Raw genomic sequence first — 18,607 nt, 5'->3', positions numbered from 1 at the left:
CACTATGAAACCTGAGCAAAGACGTGAGATTCACATCAAATAGTAGTTTCCTCTGTCACAATCTGACAATCTGAAAATATTGTCACATCTATATAGCCTAATACGATCTCTTTTGATGCAACCTGATCAAGTTTGGAAATTCATAGTCAACCTAATAAAGTGTGAACCAGCATCTATACTAGTCAATCATTGGCTATTTATCGATTCTAATTATTCAGCAAATCTCCTATAATCTTGAATAATTGAGAGATATGCTTCACAAGTCAAGAGTACAGTTCACAGTGTGGGGTTAATTTGTAGGACAAAACATAGACCACAATATGGTAGGCCTAACATGTCAATTGGTAAGACAAGGTTGTATCAAGTGTGTTAGCGACCTCAAGCAGTGTTGTTGGAAAGTCAGTCTGTGCAAACTAGGAACAACAACCAGGTGGTGTTATGCAAAAACACTTGCTCTACCTCCAGCTTGCTTAGGTACAGCTACACCCAGATGAGAGTGGGCAGGACTGGAGGAGGAAGTGGAAACGGTGGCAAGGGGAGGGAGATGAAGAGAAAGAAAGAAAAGAAGAAACAAAAAAAATAAAGAATGAAAAGAAATAAGAAAATTGAGCCAAATCAGTCTTTGAATTGACCATAGTATTCGAGACATGCCAGCAAATTTCTGTCATGTTCTATTGACAAAGAGGAGTTATACAACTTGAAAATTCAAACCAATAATATCTGTACTAAATGCTTTCCAATGCTGACAGAACAAATAAATGAAAATATAATGAAAGACAGAAGGCACTATTGCCCCCATGTCAACTAAAGTGCATCATTCTATATTAAATGAGCTCCACAAATCACGCAAAGAAGCATAATAACAAAAATGCTAAGTCTCAAATGTACAAGAATCCTGACCAAAATTAACAGACTCATATCAGTAGCCCAAATATTAACAGCTACAAGAATCCTAACCAAAAGCACCTTCATATATGCACAGGATAATGTACAAACAATCCTTCCTCCAAAAACTGTACATTTGAATTCACATCCTCCTCATTGACAAACTCAGGCATAACAACATAGCATAAAATGAGAGGAATCATAAAAATGGCAATTGTATCACAGTAAATTGTTGGAGGGTGTTACAGTAGTACCTCACAGTTGCATCACAATAAGGTAACCAAATGAACAAAATCATGCAACCAGCTCGAGAGCTCCGAGTCATCTGAGGCCATTGAGACAATCCTCCAAATCTCTTGCTCCAAACTGCCGCCCTATCAATTCTCGATCTTTACATCTTGCTGCAAAGTAGAATACCAACCAAACAGCCATGAAGTAAACCTCTGCAAGTGAAAGAAAAGCTGCTGCAAACAACTTCCACCCAACCATCGCCGCCATCCATGTCCCCAGATAACCCCAAACCAGTGCTTCCAAGAATTTGATCGAAATGGCCTGCGTCGGCATGAGGGACATCAAATAGAACCCCTCTTTCACCACATCCTGGCCTCGTCGCCGCAAATCATGGTCCATTATGACCACCCATGGGACTACAGCAAACACAAGAGACACTACTGTGTCAACCATAGCCCAGGCAAAGAAGAACCCCGAGAGAACCTCATCGGCCGGCCCGGGCCACGGGTTCACTGGCGAGAGGGAGAAAGGCATCAACTTGACCTTGACGAAGAGTTTGAAGAGAACATTCTGATCTCGGACATCGGCAAAGAACCAGATGCACAAGAACTGGATCAGAGCGTCCCTCGCGGCCCATCTCAAGAACACGAATCCCGTGAGCCGTCGCATCCCCAACCGAGCACCCGAGTAGATGGTCTCTATGACAGAGACCGGCTTCCGTAGATGGAAGGCTGTAATCGAGAAGAAGACGACACCGAGGGCGGAGGTGTAGGCGACGATGAAGCCCAGGATGGCGAGGGCGTGGGTGGAGGAGAGGAGGGTGAGGAGGTAAAGGATCGCTGTGGTGTCTTGAGGGTCGAGGTCAAATCCCCGCCCGAGGATCCGCAGATCGGGGGACCGATTTCGATCTCCCTCGACGCCAATAGCATCAGCTGCATCGGGGAAGGAGAAGACGAAGGGCGAGGAGGGGGCATAGTCGGGAACCCTAATTTTGAGGGGCTTGGCGGAACTCTGGCGGCCCACGGCGCCGCCGTCGTGGAGGAAGAGGGCGGGGAGGGTGGCGTTGAGGGCAGCGGAGCGGCGGCGATCGGCGGTGGCAGAGGAGGAGGAGTCGGAAAAGAGGCCATCGTCGTCGAGGGTGCCGAGGCGGGTGAGGTGAAGCAAAGGGGGGCGGCGGCGCGCGGCGGGAGGAGGAGGGGAGAGAGGGGAAGCGTGAGAGGACGAGAGGCGGCGGAGGAGAGAGCCGACAGCGGGGTCGCGGTCGGGGAGGGAGGAGAGACGGAGGGTGCCGGCGAGGAGGGCGGAGCGGAAGGAGAGAAGGAGGAGGGCGGCGAGGAGGAGGGCGGGGGCGGATAGGAGGGAGGAGAGGGAGCGGCGGAGCATGGGAGCGGCGGCGTGGTGGTGGAGCCGCAGCGGAGGGTGAGGAAGCGCCATGGGACGTCGTCGGCCGATGGATGCTTGCCTTCTCTTCGGCCTCGGTTTGTTGTGCTTATCTTGTCCTTTTACTACTTGGCTCGCTGAGTTCGGACTCGGATCGATTTGTCATTTAACATGACATCATATATATATATATATATAATTAAATTATCAATAGTTAAAAATCATTTAACTATAATTAAATTATCAACTTGATAAGTTCAAAAGATTGGCTCGAAATGAGTTTACTTTTGTAGCTAAGTTTACACAGCTGCTATGATTGTGGAGAATGTATTCCTTGGAGCACTGTGTATAACATCTTATTTCGTAACTATAAGGAGGATTTGGAGAAGAACTACTCCTTCGATCACCTCTCTTCTTAGCACATGGGGAGTGGAACGCCATTCCATTCCTTCAAGCACTCAAGAAGGGGATCAATCACCAATCCTCTGTCGATAGCCACAAACACCTTGTCGAACTCCTCTCCCGGCGACCGCACCTTCTCGCCCGTGAGGTATTCGGTGCCGAGCTCCTCCCTGACGAACCGATACAACGGGTATGACCTGCACTCCTTGATCCTGTTGACCATGGCCGGATTGCCGCTCTCCACCGCAGCTCTCGCCGCCTCCGCTTCCTTGGGCAGGACGGCCTTCAGCTCCTCCTCGAACGCGGTGATCTTTTGGAAGATGGAGGTGGTCGCGTCCTTCTCTTTCTCGCCGTTGTTCAATGCGTGCTCCACGAGGGCCATCCTCAGCTTGGGCATCAGAGCGTACGTCGAGCTGCAGGGGTCGTCGATGTAGCCGAAGATGTGCTCCCGGTCGGCGACAGTGATCAGATTCTTCTCGCAGAAAGCGCCCGTAGTCAGGACCCTCTTGGCGACTTGGCTCACCGTGTTCTTGACGGCGTTCTTGAGATTCTCCTCCAGGTGACGCAGATCGATCGCTTGGCAGAGCGCAAGCAGGTAGGTGGCGGACATGAGCTTCAGGATGTCGACGGCCTCGGCCGCCTTCCTCGAGGAGATGAATCCTAAGGAGTTGACGTCTTGGTTGTGCTGCTCGGCGCTCTGGACGTGGTTGGTCACGGGGTTGGCGAGAAACTGGAGCTCGGAGCAGTAGGCGGCCATAGCGATCTCGGCGCCCTTGAAACCGTAGTCCAAGCTCGGGTTGCGCCCGCCGGAGAGGTTGGATGGCAGCCCGTTGTTGTACAAGTCGTTGACGAGCTCGGAGAACTGCGCGAACATAAGCTTCCCCACGGCCGCGAGCGCCAGGCGGGCGTTGTCCATGGACACGCCGATGGGCGTGCCCTGGAAATTGCCGCCATAGATGGTCTTGTTCCTGGCGACGTCGATGAGAGGGTTGTCGTTGACGGAGTTGATCTCCCGCTCGATGGACTTAGTGGAGGAGCGGATGACCTCGATCTGTGGGCCGAGCCACTGCGGCGAGGTGCGCAGGGCGTAGCGGTCCTTTTTCGGCTTTTGCAGGGGGTCTTGCTCGTGCAGCTTCTTGGCCATCTTCATGTAGGAACTGCCGTCGAGTATGTGCTCCATGATGGCGGCGGCCTCGATCTGGCCCGGGTGGTGCTTCAGTCTGTGGGTAAGGTGATCGGTAAACTCCGGGTTCCCCTGCATCACCTCGCAGAAGACTGCCGACAGGACCTCGGCGAGGAGGGCGAGGACGTTGGCCTCGTAGAGGACGACCGACGCGAGGCCGGAGCCGACAGTGGTGCCATTGACGAGCGCAAGGCCCTCCTTGGGCTGCAGCTCGAAGAACTCGTGGGGGATTCCAGCACGGCGGAAGGCCTCCGCGGCGTCCATGGTCTCGCCGGCGGGGTCGCAGGCCTTCGCGTTGGGGCGGCCGGTCAGCACGCCGGCGATGTAGGACAAGGGGACGAGGTCGCCGGAGGCAGTGATGGTGCCGCGCAGCGGAAGGCAGGGGGTGATGCCGGAGTTGAGGAGGCTGGCCATGGCCTCGAGGATCTCGAACCGGATGCCAGAGTAGCCCTGGAGGAGGGTGTTGATGCGGACGAGCATGGCGGCCCTGGTGGCCGATGGCGGCAGCGCGTGGCCGGACTCCGCCCCGGAGCCGAATATTCCGACATTAAGGAATCTGCAGCAGGGAGAATCTTGGTCTCAATTGCAAGACAATGACAGCGAGAGAGAGAGAGATATGATATCAAATCACCTGATGAGTTCCTTCTGCAGGGCTCCTCCTTCCTTGGTCCTCCGGTGAGAGGCTGCGCCAAACCCTGCGGTCATTCCATTGCTATTGGTCCCCTTGGCCGTGCTGTCCACCACCCACCGGCTACTCGCGCACACCTCATCCCTCGCTGACTCCGACAGCTCCACCCGCACCGCCGAGTGCGCCCCGGCCGCGATCGCTGCCACCTGGGAGATCCTAAGCGTCGAGCCTTCGAGTTTCACCAGTGGCTGCCGGAACTCCCACGTCATCCTCCTGACCTCGTCGAGGTGGCTTCCCGCCAGCGCCTCAGCGGCTGCAGCCCAGTTCAGCGGGTCTGTCTCGACGCGGAGGCCGCCGGCAGCGCCGTTTTCGACCTCCATCGGTGGGAGAAGAGTGGGTGCAGACTGGAAGGGGGGGAGGGGTGGGGGTCCTAAATAGACGGACGTGGTGGCGGGAACACGGACAGGTGGGGTTAGTTGGAATGCATTCTCGACCGTCGGATCGAGATTGGACGGTTAAAGATCAGGTCACATTCAATTGTCAAAAGGGGTTGAATACTCCAAATCAGTTGCTACAATTACTTGTCTCTGGATCCCTAAGTGGTTCTTTTCTGCATAGTAATAAGCTAATCCATGAAAAAAATAATAAAATAATAATTTAAAATAGATATTATCTTCTCTTCACCACTGTATTGTTTAATTTCGATTCCTAAAATCTAAGAACCAAAATCATCAACGAGTCTGCTTCTAGCTTGGGAACAAAAAATAAAAAATAAAAAAACAACCTAAAGGAGAATTATTTTTTTATAATGAAAGATGAACCAAATTCATCTTGTGTTTCATCTCTTGTACCAATAAATAAAAGGGTAGCCGGTCACACCTACCCAATTATTTATGATCCACGACCCAAACTTGTGTAAGTAAGTATTCATGGCTTGGCTTGAGAAGATTTCCACCTACCAGGCTTGGATCAGTTCAAGACTGACAAAATTGAATGCTGGTTCCGAATTCCAACAATAGGAGTTTTGGCGTGGAAAGCTCTTCACCAGCCATGCCACCTACCAATCTTGTGAGTCTGGGCGCTTGAAGAGGCGTAGGGAGAAACTGAAGTGAAAAAAGGAGAGAAGGTTCAAGCAGTGTTAGGACTGTTTCTGCACTTTGAGGCTGACCACCACCTTGAAATGTTCTCATCAGATCACAACACATGTTTATTCTCTTGTATTAACCTTTGAATGGACTTTGATCTTCTCTGGATTATTTTCTTTTGCACATGTGTTAGAATTGGTCATTGACTAAAAGAGCAAGCATTTATTTGGGAACTAGTGAAGATTTTGAGTCCTATTCAAGATCTTGTCATCCATGGAAAACAAGTGGAAAGAAACCCCAAGCATCGTAAACAGTCTGCCAATTTGCTTTGAATTATATAGAATATTGCAAACAAGGAAACACAGATGTTAGCTGGGAAGTTTCTTCTGTACACTAAAACTTGGTGTTTGAAGTCTCAGCTCAAGTCCTTTGACTCAGTTTTACACAAGACCAGTTGTAAGATTAACTTGAATCACAATCTGTGCAAGAAGATCACAATCACCAAATATTTGTCATGCTCACATAAATAGTCATAACTCACTGAAACTAAGTTGTCCTGTTACAATACCCAGGAATCTTTTGTTTAACTCTTTGCTACTTGAACCCTTCATAATATCTCAATTTTCATAACAATGATTATGATAACAAGTTATTAGTAGTACATCCATCATATATCAAATCTAAATTGTCTGATTCTGAGAGTGGAACCTCCACTGGGCTGTTGCAGTGTTGGATGGATAGCCAGTTGCTAAAGTCGATCATATACATTAGATAATTAACATGATGAACATTTTTATGATGATGAAAGCTAATTAAACCTTGCCATGCAATTCTGACATATGGGATTAGAAATAAGAGATTTGTGTATGCAGTTCCTTTTTGTTTGGGAAAAACAAACTATGAAATGATAAGCAGCAGGGCCAAATCATTTGCCATTGTGTTTCTGCATCAGACCACAAATTATTCGAACACCAGATTATTGATCTTGAGATGCATCACTTGAGCAGTTGGCAGCAATTTTCAGCGGCCATCAGGTGGTCACACCTACCCATTTGTTTGTGAAGCATTATCCAAACTTAATGCCAGTCCAAACTTGCGCAAAATATTTATGCCTTGGAGAAATTCTTTCAGGGGGAAGAAAAGGAGAGGGGGTTCCACTCTTTCTTCCCCACTTCATATGTGACCAAACATTTAGCTCTTACCATCCCAACACTAGAAATATACAATTTTAAACAGGAGTGGCTGGCAATATCTTGTTGCTTGGTCACACCCTCACGCACCCATTTGTGTCATTTTCAGTTGTGGTTGTCCAAACTTAAAATACTTCAACCCTGATTAATGATAATAGACTCATTCTAGCTCCACAAACATGGACATCCATATCCAATAAAGGACTATCACCTAGGTGTTACAATCTTCTCACTTAAGACTTAACATCCTCATCAAGTGCCAACATAGTCAAAAGTTAAACTACACATGAAGTTCAATTCAATGGTGCCTCTACATAGTGATTTTATCAAGATTCAAAATTTCATACCGTACCAATGTATCAAGCTTTGCTCGGTACAGTACGATACATCATACCAAGTGGTACATCAATATATATATATATATATATATATATATATATATATATATATATATATACACACACACACACACACACACACATACAATATAAAAAAATATTTTAAAAAGGCGAACATAGCCTCGGCGACATCACCTCCTCTTCTCCTTCTTGCCTCATCTACGACATTCGACAAAAAAGGCGACGAAGATGTCGAAGGTCGTAGACGTCTTCGAGCTTCGGTGAAGAACGTGGTGAAGGCCGCAGACGTCTTCAGCTTTTAGCGAAGAACACGACAAAGAAGGCCATAGAGTTGCAGATGAGGTGATGAAGGAGATCACCTCTTCCGCTGCTCTAGCCACCGCCTCCCTTGATCCCCGCGCATCCAGATACTCCTCTTTACGACTCTCCTTGTCGTTACCTCTTGGATTGGGATCGTCGAGGGAGGGCGGCACCATATCGAGATCAAGAAAGGGCGTGGAAGTTCGCACGAAGGTTCTCTCGATTCTCCCTCTTCTTCGAACACCCTCTCCTTCTTCCTTCTTCGACGCTTCTCCCTCAGCTTCGCTGCAGCCAAGTGGCTATATCGAGCGAACCGCCTGCAGCTCGCCCGGTAGCGAGCGATCCACATATCGGTTCATGGGCGAACCAACCAGGCGATACAATTTGAAATAGCAAACCTTGGATTTTATTTCAACCTCATTTATGCTCATTCACAAGTGGTCCTTTATCACGATTTAATTTGATCCAAGTTCATTTACGACTCCTGCTTGGATCTCTCATTGTGCCCAATAATAAGTCCACTTTGATATTACTTGGGACGATGTGATTCGATCAAATAATTAGCCTGAACCGTTAGTTTAAAATAGTTAATCCTAAATTAATTATTGTAGACTCATTTTAACCATATAAATATGTTCATTTGACAACAACATCATCTCTCTTTTAGCATTTATTTTTCTAGCCTCATGACTGGTTGTTAGCTTCTCTCTGATTCTTTGACTAATTCACTGACTGTCAGCTGGAGTGCAAAGGTTTGGGAGGCAGCTGGTGTCAGATCAAGAGTCATAATTAGGTGCATGGCATCTACCCCAATTTAATCCACTTTGCTATGTTTTGGTTCGCCCTGTAAATGTCTTACTGATTGGTGTGGCCTCTTCTTTCATAATTGCAGCTTCTGGTGTCTCTGCTGCTGTGGATTATTCAGGAATTGCTGCCCAGTACTCTTTCAACCTGACTCCCCTCCATTCTAGATTTATAATGTGGAGGAATCAGATGTTTTTGTATAACTCAAACAATGTTTTCTAGCTTTAATTTTTTCAATCTGCTGATCCTTCGTCTTTTTGGGAGGCCAAAAGTAATGGACTCATTCTATTTATTTCCAATAGGGTAAAGTAAAATAAAATAAAAAAGAATAGAGATTTCCTGCAAAAGGATATGATACAAAAGCTAATATTATCCATGAAGCTTCTACTCTCATGAACAGATAGTGTTATTGACCACCAGATTATGAAATTATAGGAGAAAATGTGCTAGGCCTAGGAATCAGATGGTGCCAATTCTTGGCAGGCCAATGCCTGTTATATGTACTGCTACTGGTCAAGCAGCTCTTCCAGTAGCACTTCAATAGAATGAATGGAGTTTGTTCAGGATGTAGAAGATGGGAAATCCTAGGGTAGTTGTGCCTATCTATTTGTATAGATAATACATGAACTTGTGGTATTTATTTATGTTATATAAGATTTTAAATACTGGTTCTGATATTAGTTTTGGTAACCCATGAGATCTATGTGATACCAATTTCTATCTACTTGTAGATATAAAACATGAATGTTTAGCATATGCATAATACCAATTAAGTATCGGGCTACAAATTGAACATAGATGGTGCCTTTATAACATACTTTGATGGATTCAATGCAACACAATAATAATAGTTATAAAATGACCATTTAACAAACAATTGAAGACATTTTCTATTTTGGTCGTTAATTATCTATAACACAATGAACCAGTTCAATATCTAAGCCTATACGATCAACATAATGCATCTAAATTCATCTTGCATCCCTAGCAGAGTATGTCAAACTCAATGTCACAACAGGCTTACTTGCCACTCCAGAAAAACTGATGCTACCTTATCAAGGTCATAATTTTAACATAATAATGTTTGCAGAAAAAACTCCGTACTTGACTATACTATATATGATACCGGCAGACAATAATGAACACATGTCAACCTCTAGTGATTTATGACCCAAATTCCATAATGTCTTAAGGAAAGCATTATGAAAGATGTTGCTCAAAGAAACGAGAATGACTATAGCATGAAAGTCAGCAGATGAAATTGGGGGGCGGTGACAAGTCGCTTATGAGGAGCCATAGTATTCAAATGTGCGACTAAAAGCCAAAATTATGACAAGGCATCATTTGTGAGAAATTACTAAACACAAATCATATACTCATCAATTCTAACCATTGTATTCAAAAGAAACAAAGTTCAACATGATAAAGACTGATGTATCTTCTAGCCAGTCCCAAAACAAGATAACAGTTCATGGCATATCAGTGCCTCCATGAAATGGCATTTAAGCTGAGAAGGCTCACTTGGGATTCCTGAGTACAATGATGACTGAATCCCCTCGAACGAACATTTTACTGATGAATCGATCCTTGTTGACTGGAAGTGCTTTCTTCTTTCCCTTGCCTGTCTTGGGTATCTGCAGCGACAAAAAAAGTTTATTAGATATGGACAGAAGATATGAATGATGGAAATATGTAGTAAAGTTACCTCAGTCCACATTTCCCTAACATTTTCAAGGACCATGTTACAGTGACGATCAAAAGCTCTCACACGGCCAAGTAGCTTCTTGTTGTTCCTGCAATTGATAAGCACCTGTTGTAGCATAAGTGTCAGTACAATTCTCAAATTTGCTTAATTCCGAAAGATAACTGTAAAATAAGAAGCAATATCTATGCCCAGAACAAACATATTGATGCCAACTGAAGATGTATTGTTAATGTAACTCGGATAACAATATAAAAATAAAATTAACCAGAGAATAAACATTTTTGTTTTCACTCATTTGAATAACTGGAATAATGGCCCATAGAAAAACAACAGTACATATACATATAATATTCACAGCCAACCCCCCCACCCACCATTTGAATATTCCTTGCCCATTACATCTCAAGACAAATGAACTACAGAAAAAATGGAGAGGTGGCAAAAGTTCGACATGCCCCAATATTTGCCACTATATCCAAAATCAGACCTCTACTAACAAGACAAATGATATTCACAGCCAACCCCCTCACCCACCATTTGAATATTCCTTGTCCATTACATCTCAAGACAAATGAACTACAGAAAAAATGGGGAGGTGGTGAAAGTTCGACATGCCCCAACATTTGCCAGTATATCCAAAATCAGACCTCTACTAAGATGGTCATGCTGTAATGATAATCACAAAAAACACTATATTCTCTTCTTATTTAATCTTGTAATTGTTTAGAAGTATAACATAGTTATGCATCCATTTAAATGGCCTAACCCATTAAATAAAGAACCAAAATAAGGTATTAAATAAACTTTAAATAGCTCACTCCCAACCATAACATTAGCATCATAGAACATGTAAAACTCCTCATACCTGTGTATTATTTTTTACACTCATCATCAGAACAGAGAGAGGTCCTGTATTGAATTCCTCCTCTTCTTTTTTGGCCTGAACATATGAGTTGAACATGTTAAACTAACTAAGAAAATGTATGTACAAGTGAAAAGATGGAATTTGAGTATAATGTGGCTTTGCAGTAATCAGAAACAAAGTTCTTAATATTGAAGAAAACTGTAGTTTCAAAACTCTAATTTTATTTTCTATGATTGGAAACTACTTAATAGAAAGATCACGCATCATTTCCATTTACTAGTCAAGAAGAGGAATTTGGTCAAAATGAATGATCGTATACAAGTGAAAGAACAAGGATGAGAAAAAAAAAATATAGTCACATATATCAACAGCCAGCTCCTTCAAATGTTTTTATGTTTTCACCATACTTGGTGATAATTTATTTCAACAAAAAATGATTGATACATTCAACACTAATTCTTTATGATCTCAATGGATTAGCAAGCTCTGTGCTCTCACGCATTCTTAAAATAGGTATTTTTGCATATGCCTAACCTCGTCAGTCATTATGTTTCATATACAAACAACACAAAGACATTGACCCTCTAAATTCCAATCATTATGCTCATTTTGTAGAAAATGATACTCAGATATTATCTATAACATGAACCACAAAACACACAGTCAGATCTAGAACCATTGAAATCATCTAATTCAAGTAATAAGAGATGCTGAAAGAAGCAACAATGGGCTCCTTGTCTAACTCTATTTGAAACAAAAACACACCTGAGTGTTCCAGGTAGAGCTTAAAAATGAATTCAGTTTGAACTAACCATATGGGTTTCGCCATGTTGGTTTGAACTAAAACATGGACACGACAACATATGTAGAATGACTCCCATACTAAAGATGTGAAAAACCTAGCTTAGAATTTGTCGGCAGAACCACAAATTCATATATACAAAATTTATCATTAAACATCCTTCATCCATTGAAGTACTGTTATCCAAATTTTTTAAATAGACGATGATGAATAACAACTCCCATCATACTTTTCAAATGCCTTCGAAGAAAATGAGCAATATCTAACTTTAAAGCCTTTGATGACATAAAAAAATTGACAAATTCATGAATGGTCATGCCATAAGTATCAAATTGTCTATACAAGAGGAAACCAAAAGACCAAAAACTTGAGAGTAGAAAACATACATTTGTGTCGTCCTCCATTGGCCTACTGCAAAATGAAACAGGAAGAGAAATTAAGAACCAAAAAAAGGAAGCTTAATTAATACTCATTTTGGCGTCAAAATAAAGAACTAAAAGCTCAGACGACCAAGAATATGGAACTCCATCAGTAAGCAAAGACTGATTACAATGGAAACAACAAAGAAAGAAAGCTTCCAAAAGAACTGGACTGATGTCTCTGTAAATGGCATTCTAACACCAAAGCATACTAACAAGGTGCAAGATATTTATTAAAAAACCTATTCCCACAGTTAAGTAACTCGGATAACAGCCAGGATATTGAATCTGTTAAAGTGTTGTTGCTCTGATCAGTCTATAACTAAAAGGCCACAAGTGCAAGATATGAATTCCAGTTCTTTGTAGACATCTATAAATTTAGAATTTAAGTGTACCTTGACTCTCCAAGAATACATAGAATTATAATAGCCTTTAAATAAATAGCTTGTAAAGTATAATTAATCCCATTGTCATAATATAAGAGAAACACACTGAATGGAGGAGAATATAAGTACACACCACAAGATATTTTTTATATGTTCACAGATGAATGTATGTGACCATATGTCCAAAAATATGTGATACATATTTGCATATGGTAGTCGAAGTGAATGTACCCAAGACATCATGCAGCTTGTCTGCTGTATAGGTTCTATTCAGGTGCCCATGGGAAAATTCTTACTGTAAATATATGTGATATTATGAAACCCTTCCTATTATCATTACTTGATTCAACGAAATAACCAACACAATAACCTAATAGGCCTGAATCATTGATCCAAACTACTCAAGCTTGAGTTCAATGGTTTAAATAGGCGCCCGAGCACTCGCCAAGGCGCTCAAGTGAGGTGAGGCGAGGCTCGCGTGCCTCAAAACTTGACCATGTGGTGCGCTTTAGTGCAGCACCACCTGGGCGCTCACTTGAACCCAAGTGTCGGGCACCTCGAGCAAGCGCCCGGTTCAAACAAAGTAATCGAACCAGACTATCAAGTCTAGTTCGATTGAAAACTAGCTTAGTTGGTCTAGGCACCTTGTCTGAAGCTTTCTCCGTCGCTGCTACTATCGTTTGTAGCTTCCTCTGTCGTCGTCGTCGTCATCTAAAGCTTCCTCCATTGTTGTTGTTGTTCAAAGCTTCCTCCATCATCGCTAGTACCGTTCACAGCTTCCTTCATCGTCGTTGTCATCATCCGAAAGTTTCTCCATCACCGCCGCCCTCTCCTTCTCCACTTTCCATCGTTGGTGACTCTTTTACCCCTTCTAACTACTATTAACAGTAGATTGTTATCTACTATAATCATATAATAGTTCCTATTTAGATTTTAACATTGCTAATCTCTATATATTTAGAACCACTTTTAGGTTTCAAGATTAATGGTAAGTGCACAAAGTAATTCAAAAGATTTATAAAAAAATTCAAGAAAGGATCTTGCTTGGAAATACAATTATATAAAGGATCTAAAAAATCCTAATACAGTTACTTGCATCTTTGTGATGAGACTACTAGAGGTGATATTTTCCGTGCAAAATAGCATCAAGTGGGGAACTTCAAGAATGCATCAACATACAAGAGATGTCCACCTAATGTAAAAGATGAGTTCTTGTCTTATATGACTAAAAAAAGATGCAAAGGAATGAATCTTATGAGATTTCACCCAAGGATAATGTTGAACACATTAGAGATGATGAAGAAGAAGCTTATTCGAAAAGTGTTAATGCAAGTGGGAAAAGAGCATATGATAGAAAAGAAAAAGAAGCCATAATTGTTAAGAAAGGTAAAAAAGGATCGATGGACATATATATGTATCAAAGATCACAAAAGCAACAAGATCAAACATGAGCAAAATTAAGACAAACAAATATAAGTAATACTTGTGATATGAAAATAAGAGGAAAAACGATTCAACACATTGCTCGCTTCTTCTATCAGACTGGCCTTCCCCTTAGTACGTGTCGTTTTGATAGCCTTAAAGAGATGATTGAAGCTATTGAAAGATATTATAGGGGATTAAAACATCCAAATTATTATGAGTTGCAAGTTCCATTACTAAAAGAAGAGTTGGATTATACAAATGACTTATTAAAGGGCCACAAGGAAAAGCATGATTGCTCTATTATGTCAGATGCTTCAACCGATATGAGACATAGAAGTATAATTAATTTTATAGTCAACTGTTCTTTAGAAATCAAGTTTGTGAAGTCAATAGATGTATCATCTTTTATGAAACTCGAAGAAAAGATATATGAGTTACTTGACAAGTTTGTGAAAAAAATTGATAAACAAAATATCGTCCAAGTTATAATCGATAATGGAAGTAACTATGTGTTAGTTGGTAAGATTTATCCTTTGAACTTTTGGATCTTTTAATTGTTCTATCTCCAATTTGAATGAAAGTACTAAGTGGCTCCTAAGTCTTATCAATTTTATTATCATTTATCATAGGTAAATTATTTGAAGCAAAAAGACAACACTTATATTGGACTCCATGTGCGACACATTACATTGATTTAATGTTAGAGAATATTGAAAAAATTCTTAATGTCAATAAAATTTTAAAAAGAGCAATCTTTGTTGTTGGATTTCTCTATAATCATAGTGGGACTTTGAATATGATGAGAAAATTCATAGCCAATAAAGAATTGGTAAGATATAGTATCACCCGATTTGCTACTTCCTTGACAGTACAAAGCGTGCATTGTCAAAAACATAACCAGAAAAATATGTTTACCTTAGAAAAATGGGTGACAAACAAATGGAAGCCAAAGGCAAAAGGGCTAATAATATCATTTTAATGTCATTCACTCAAATCTTATAGTTTATACATTAAAGGTAATGGGTCTTCTTATTTGAATCATTTGGTTGGCAGATAATGAAAAAAAGCCTATAGTGGGATATATTTATGAGGAAACAGATAGAGCAAAGGAGATGATTCAAAAGTCTTTTGATGGAAATGAAAAAAAGTATAAAAACATATTTACAATCATTGACAAAAGATGCAGAAGTTATAAATGTGTATAAGTGCATTGCAAGATTGATTCCAAGCTTAAGGTGTAAGATAAGATTATACCTGAATTATCTTTATTAAAAAAAATCGATGGTCTTTTTGAGATTCCAATGGTAGTTCAATCTAGGACAACTATATCACCGTATATTTATAAATTTATATAATTAATTTCATGTATAGTATGTTATTGTTAATAATAAAGTAAATTTTACAACTGAATGATTGAGTTTATTTAGAAATTCCACCTTGAACTTGCAGCATCTAACTATCAAAATTCTTAAACTGACTTGTTGTGCTGCGGGTTGTAAGCAAAACTGGAGTGTCTTTAAGCATGTAAGGATCACGGAATATTTTTGTTTCAATTAATCTATTTTTTTTTTAATAAATATATTAATATATTTTTAAATTATATAACATGACAAATTCACACAAAGAGAAAAAATTAGTTAAAGCATCAACGATTACATGAGTTGGTTTATATAAAGTATAATCAAACATTGAAGGCTCATCATGATTTGCGAAATAATATTGATCCAATCTCATTATAAGATATTGATGATTTAAATGAGTGATTGGTGGGGCAAATGGGTGCGAACTTGTAAGATGCCAAAGATAAGCTTGTATTTGAAGATGATAGCTTAACATAGGGAGATGTGAAAAGAGCCTCATGTGTTAGAGAATTACAGACATATATAAAGCAGATAACAAAAATAAAAATGAGTACAAAAGCCTCAAGTTCATCTCTTGCCATTGTTGAAGAGGAGGAAACATATTTTGATGAAGATGGACGAAAGGAAGAGAAAGATAATGATATGTTTGAGAATGATGTTGATTATAATGATGATTAATTTTGATGTAAAGCTTTATTGTTTTGAATTTTTTGATATTTTTGTTATTACAAGATGAATAATGTGACTTGGTACTTTAGATCTTTTTATATTTAATATCATATTTTTATTTATATAATCATATTTATCAATTATATTATATTTTTAAATTTTAATATTTTAAAATGTCTTGCTTCAATCGGCCAAGAGCCTAATGTCTCGAGCTTTTTGGGACCTTAGCATCTAATGCTTTTTAAATCGCTAGTTGAGTAAATATTATAGACTTATTGAACCCTATAAACTAACTCAATTCTACATCTGATATGAGACTAAATTGGAGTGTCACAATCCCCCTCACTTATGGCTTGATATCTTTGTCAAGATCCAAACAAAACCTTAAATCAAGCTCTAGCATGATACACATGAGGTCTAACTATGCCGTAATGTAACTCTATTCATATTCGAGGATAGTCCTTCCATGCTTGGATGCCTCACTATATCGTTTAACATAAAATTATCTTTTATAATCTAACTCGATGGAACAACTAACTCATTAACTTGATAAAAATATATTATTGATTCATGTGGGACTGGATTAGGGTGTCACACTAACTATAAACATATTGATCATAAGATATAAGTGATTACATGCAAATATGTGGCAGTCCAAGCATATCCAAGGCATTAAAAAGCTACTTCATTGTCTAAGTTCTACTAAGGTTCCCAAGTAACCATTCAGGACAACAATAAAAAATAAGTTCCTCCTTTTTTTTTCCCTAATCATATTTTATAATGGTAGTCTTTCAGGTCCGTTTTAAGATGATTGTGTCACGACCTGAGCTTAAATCACATGGAGGAAGCCCAAAGATAACAACTCACATACTAATGAAAGCCATTAGACATGCCTAATCTGAGATTAACTATAAGGATCACATATCACCAGCATCAAAATGTTGATATATTCCCGCTGTTAGGCATGATCCTCATCATCAATCATGAATCACAAAAAATGAGTAACACAAAAGCTAACTAGCAGGAACATGTGGTTTGATAAAATTTCACCCGAAAAGCCAAATAGAAGAAACAAAAAAGTTTTGACTCAAAAGTACAATAAACAGCTCAATTTCCAGCCAGACAGTCTTATTCTATATCATATTCCTGATAAAGCCAAATTAGAACATTTTGTTTGCTTCAATTTTAATTTCAACTACAGCTCATCATAAGAGGAAAAAAAATTAACTAACATGAAGGTCCAGTTTCTCTCAATGTGAAACCCCAACTGGCCACAAATTCTCTCCAATATTTGATGAAGATAAGATGGATATGGACCAGCGACTACCTGTAATCAGACCCCCTAGACCAAACCTAACCTGGATCATAACACACTCATCATTGTGTAGTCATCACCACACATGTAACGTATCCTCTCTTTCACACAGGACAGACTCAAAAGAATAGATCAACATAGCCGACCAATCCTTTGTTCTTAAACATTCCTATGCAATTTTGAACTCTTAGAGTTTAACAGAAATTATATACTCAAGCACACTGAAGAAACATATTGTTTGTTTTTCTGTATACAATCATAGGGCAATCAAATTCTCATGTGGATGTGTACAACATTTTACAACTCAAAATCCATGTTTTCAACGGAGAAAAAGGAAATGAGTTATTCCTCCCCAGAAGATGCTGCGTTGATCCTTTCTATCTCGGACAAATTAAACCTCACAACCATCAAAAAATACTAGGCAGAACGAACAGTGATACACCGATCAATACAAAGGACAACCTCAAATCCAGTACCAAAACGAATGCAACACCACAATAAATGCACCTTAAACCCTAATAGTTCAAAAACAACAACGATTTTTCCCCAACAAAAAGAGTATCAATCGCACGAGCAAAAAGAGCATACAGTTCACAAAGATCCCATTATCAAATATACTCCTCAAGCGCCGACGTGTACAACGTTTACGGCTCAAACTACACGCCTGGGAGAGAAGGCGACGAGTTATTTCTGCCTAGAGACGCTAAGACGATCCCTTTGATCTCCAAGAAATAAAGCCTCACAACCATCGAAAAGTACTCGGCAGAAAGAGCAGGGAAACACCAATCGATACATGGAAAAACCCTAAACTAGCCACCCAAAAGAATGCAACACCGCAAGAAAATACCTTAAAACCCCAACTCCGAACAGCTAAAAAAAGCAACACCTTTACTCCAAGTCTCACTCGCACAAGTAAACGAGCATACAGTGCACAAAGATCTTATCGTCAAAATAAATCAGAACAAAGAGTAGAACGTCAAAATCCTAGCGATGAACACTTGGGAAAAGCGCTAAAACCTCGACCTCGAGGAATTGAAGCCCTCCTCGGTGTCCCGATGATCCTTCCCAAGGAAACCCTAGGGAGAGCAATGCGCCAGAAGATCTTCGAATTGAGCCAAATCGGGTTCGGCCGTGTTTGTGTCGGTCGGACGCGACACTGTTCTGAGCTTATTTATGGGAGAGCTAATATTTATCATTCCCTTAAACAATTTTT

The 18,607-nt window shown here is 40.7% G+C and overlaps 3 protein-coding genes across 7 annotated transcripts; all 3 read right to left on the bottom strand.

The window, feature by feature from the left end:
• Positions 1-953: 953 nt before the first annotated feature.
• LOC135626496 (uncharacterized) lies at positions 954-2,642 on the bottom strand. Its single transcript, XM_065131847.1, has one exon. The coding sequence runs from the start codon at positions 2,548-2,550 to the stop codon at positions 1,207-1,209; it is 1,344 nt and encodes a 447-aa protein (XP_064987919.1). The 5' UTR covers positions 2,551-2,642; the 3' UTR covers positions 954-1,206.
• Positions 2,643-2,761: 119 nt separating this feature from the next.
• LOC135626494 (phenylalanine ammonia-lyase-like) lies at positions 2,762-5,111 on the bottom strand. The gene is made up of 2 exons (XM_065131841.1): positions 4,713-5,111; positions 2,762-4,637 (listed from the first exon to the last, which is right to left on the bottom strand). Exons 1-2 carry the CDS (start codon positions 5,087-5,089, stop codon positions 2,912-2,914), a joined length of 2,103 nt encoding a protein of 700 aa, XP_064987913.1. The 5' UTR covers positions 5,090-5,111; the 3' UTR covers positions 2,762-2,911.
• A 4,709-nt stretch (positions 5,112-9,820) lies between these two features.
• LOC135626495 (uncharacterized) lies at positions 9,821-18,554 on the bottom strand. Of its 5 annotated transcripts, none has more exons than XM_065131842.1 (5): positions 18,418-18,554; positions 12,206-12,230; positions 11,018-11,092; positions 10,153-10,257; positions 9,821-10,081 (listed from the first exon to the last, which is right to left on the bottom strand). In XM_065131842.1, the coding sequence occupies exons 2-5, from the start codon at positions 12,221-12,223 to the stop codon at positions 9,965-9,967; spliced, it is 315 nt and encodes a 104-aa protein (XP_064987914.1). In that variant the 5' UTR covers positions 12,224-12,230; positions 18,418-18,554; the 3' UTR covers positions 9,821-9,964. The 5 variants fall into 5 exon arrangements, with proteins under 5 accessions (XP_064987914.1, XP_064987915.1, XP_064987916.1 ...); XM_065131843.1 differs by having other exon boundaries at positions 12,206-12,227; positions 18,418-18,551; XM_065131844.1 differs by having other exon boundaries at positions 18,412-18,529.
• Positions 18,555-18,607: the final 53 nt, after the last annotated feature.

This window comes from Musa acuminata, chromosome BXJ2-11 (genome assembly GCF_036884655.1).
Source record: "Musa acuminata AAA Group cultivar baxijiao chromosome BXJ2-11, Cavendish_Baxijiao_AAA, whole genome shotgun sequence".
Taxonomy (NCBI): Eukaryota; Viridiplantae; Streptophyta; class Magnoliopsida; order Zingiberales; family Musaceae; genus Musa; species Musa acuminata.
This window is presented reverse-complemented; position numbering and strand designations above follow the sequence as displayed.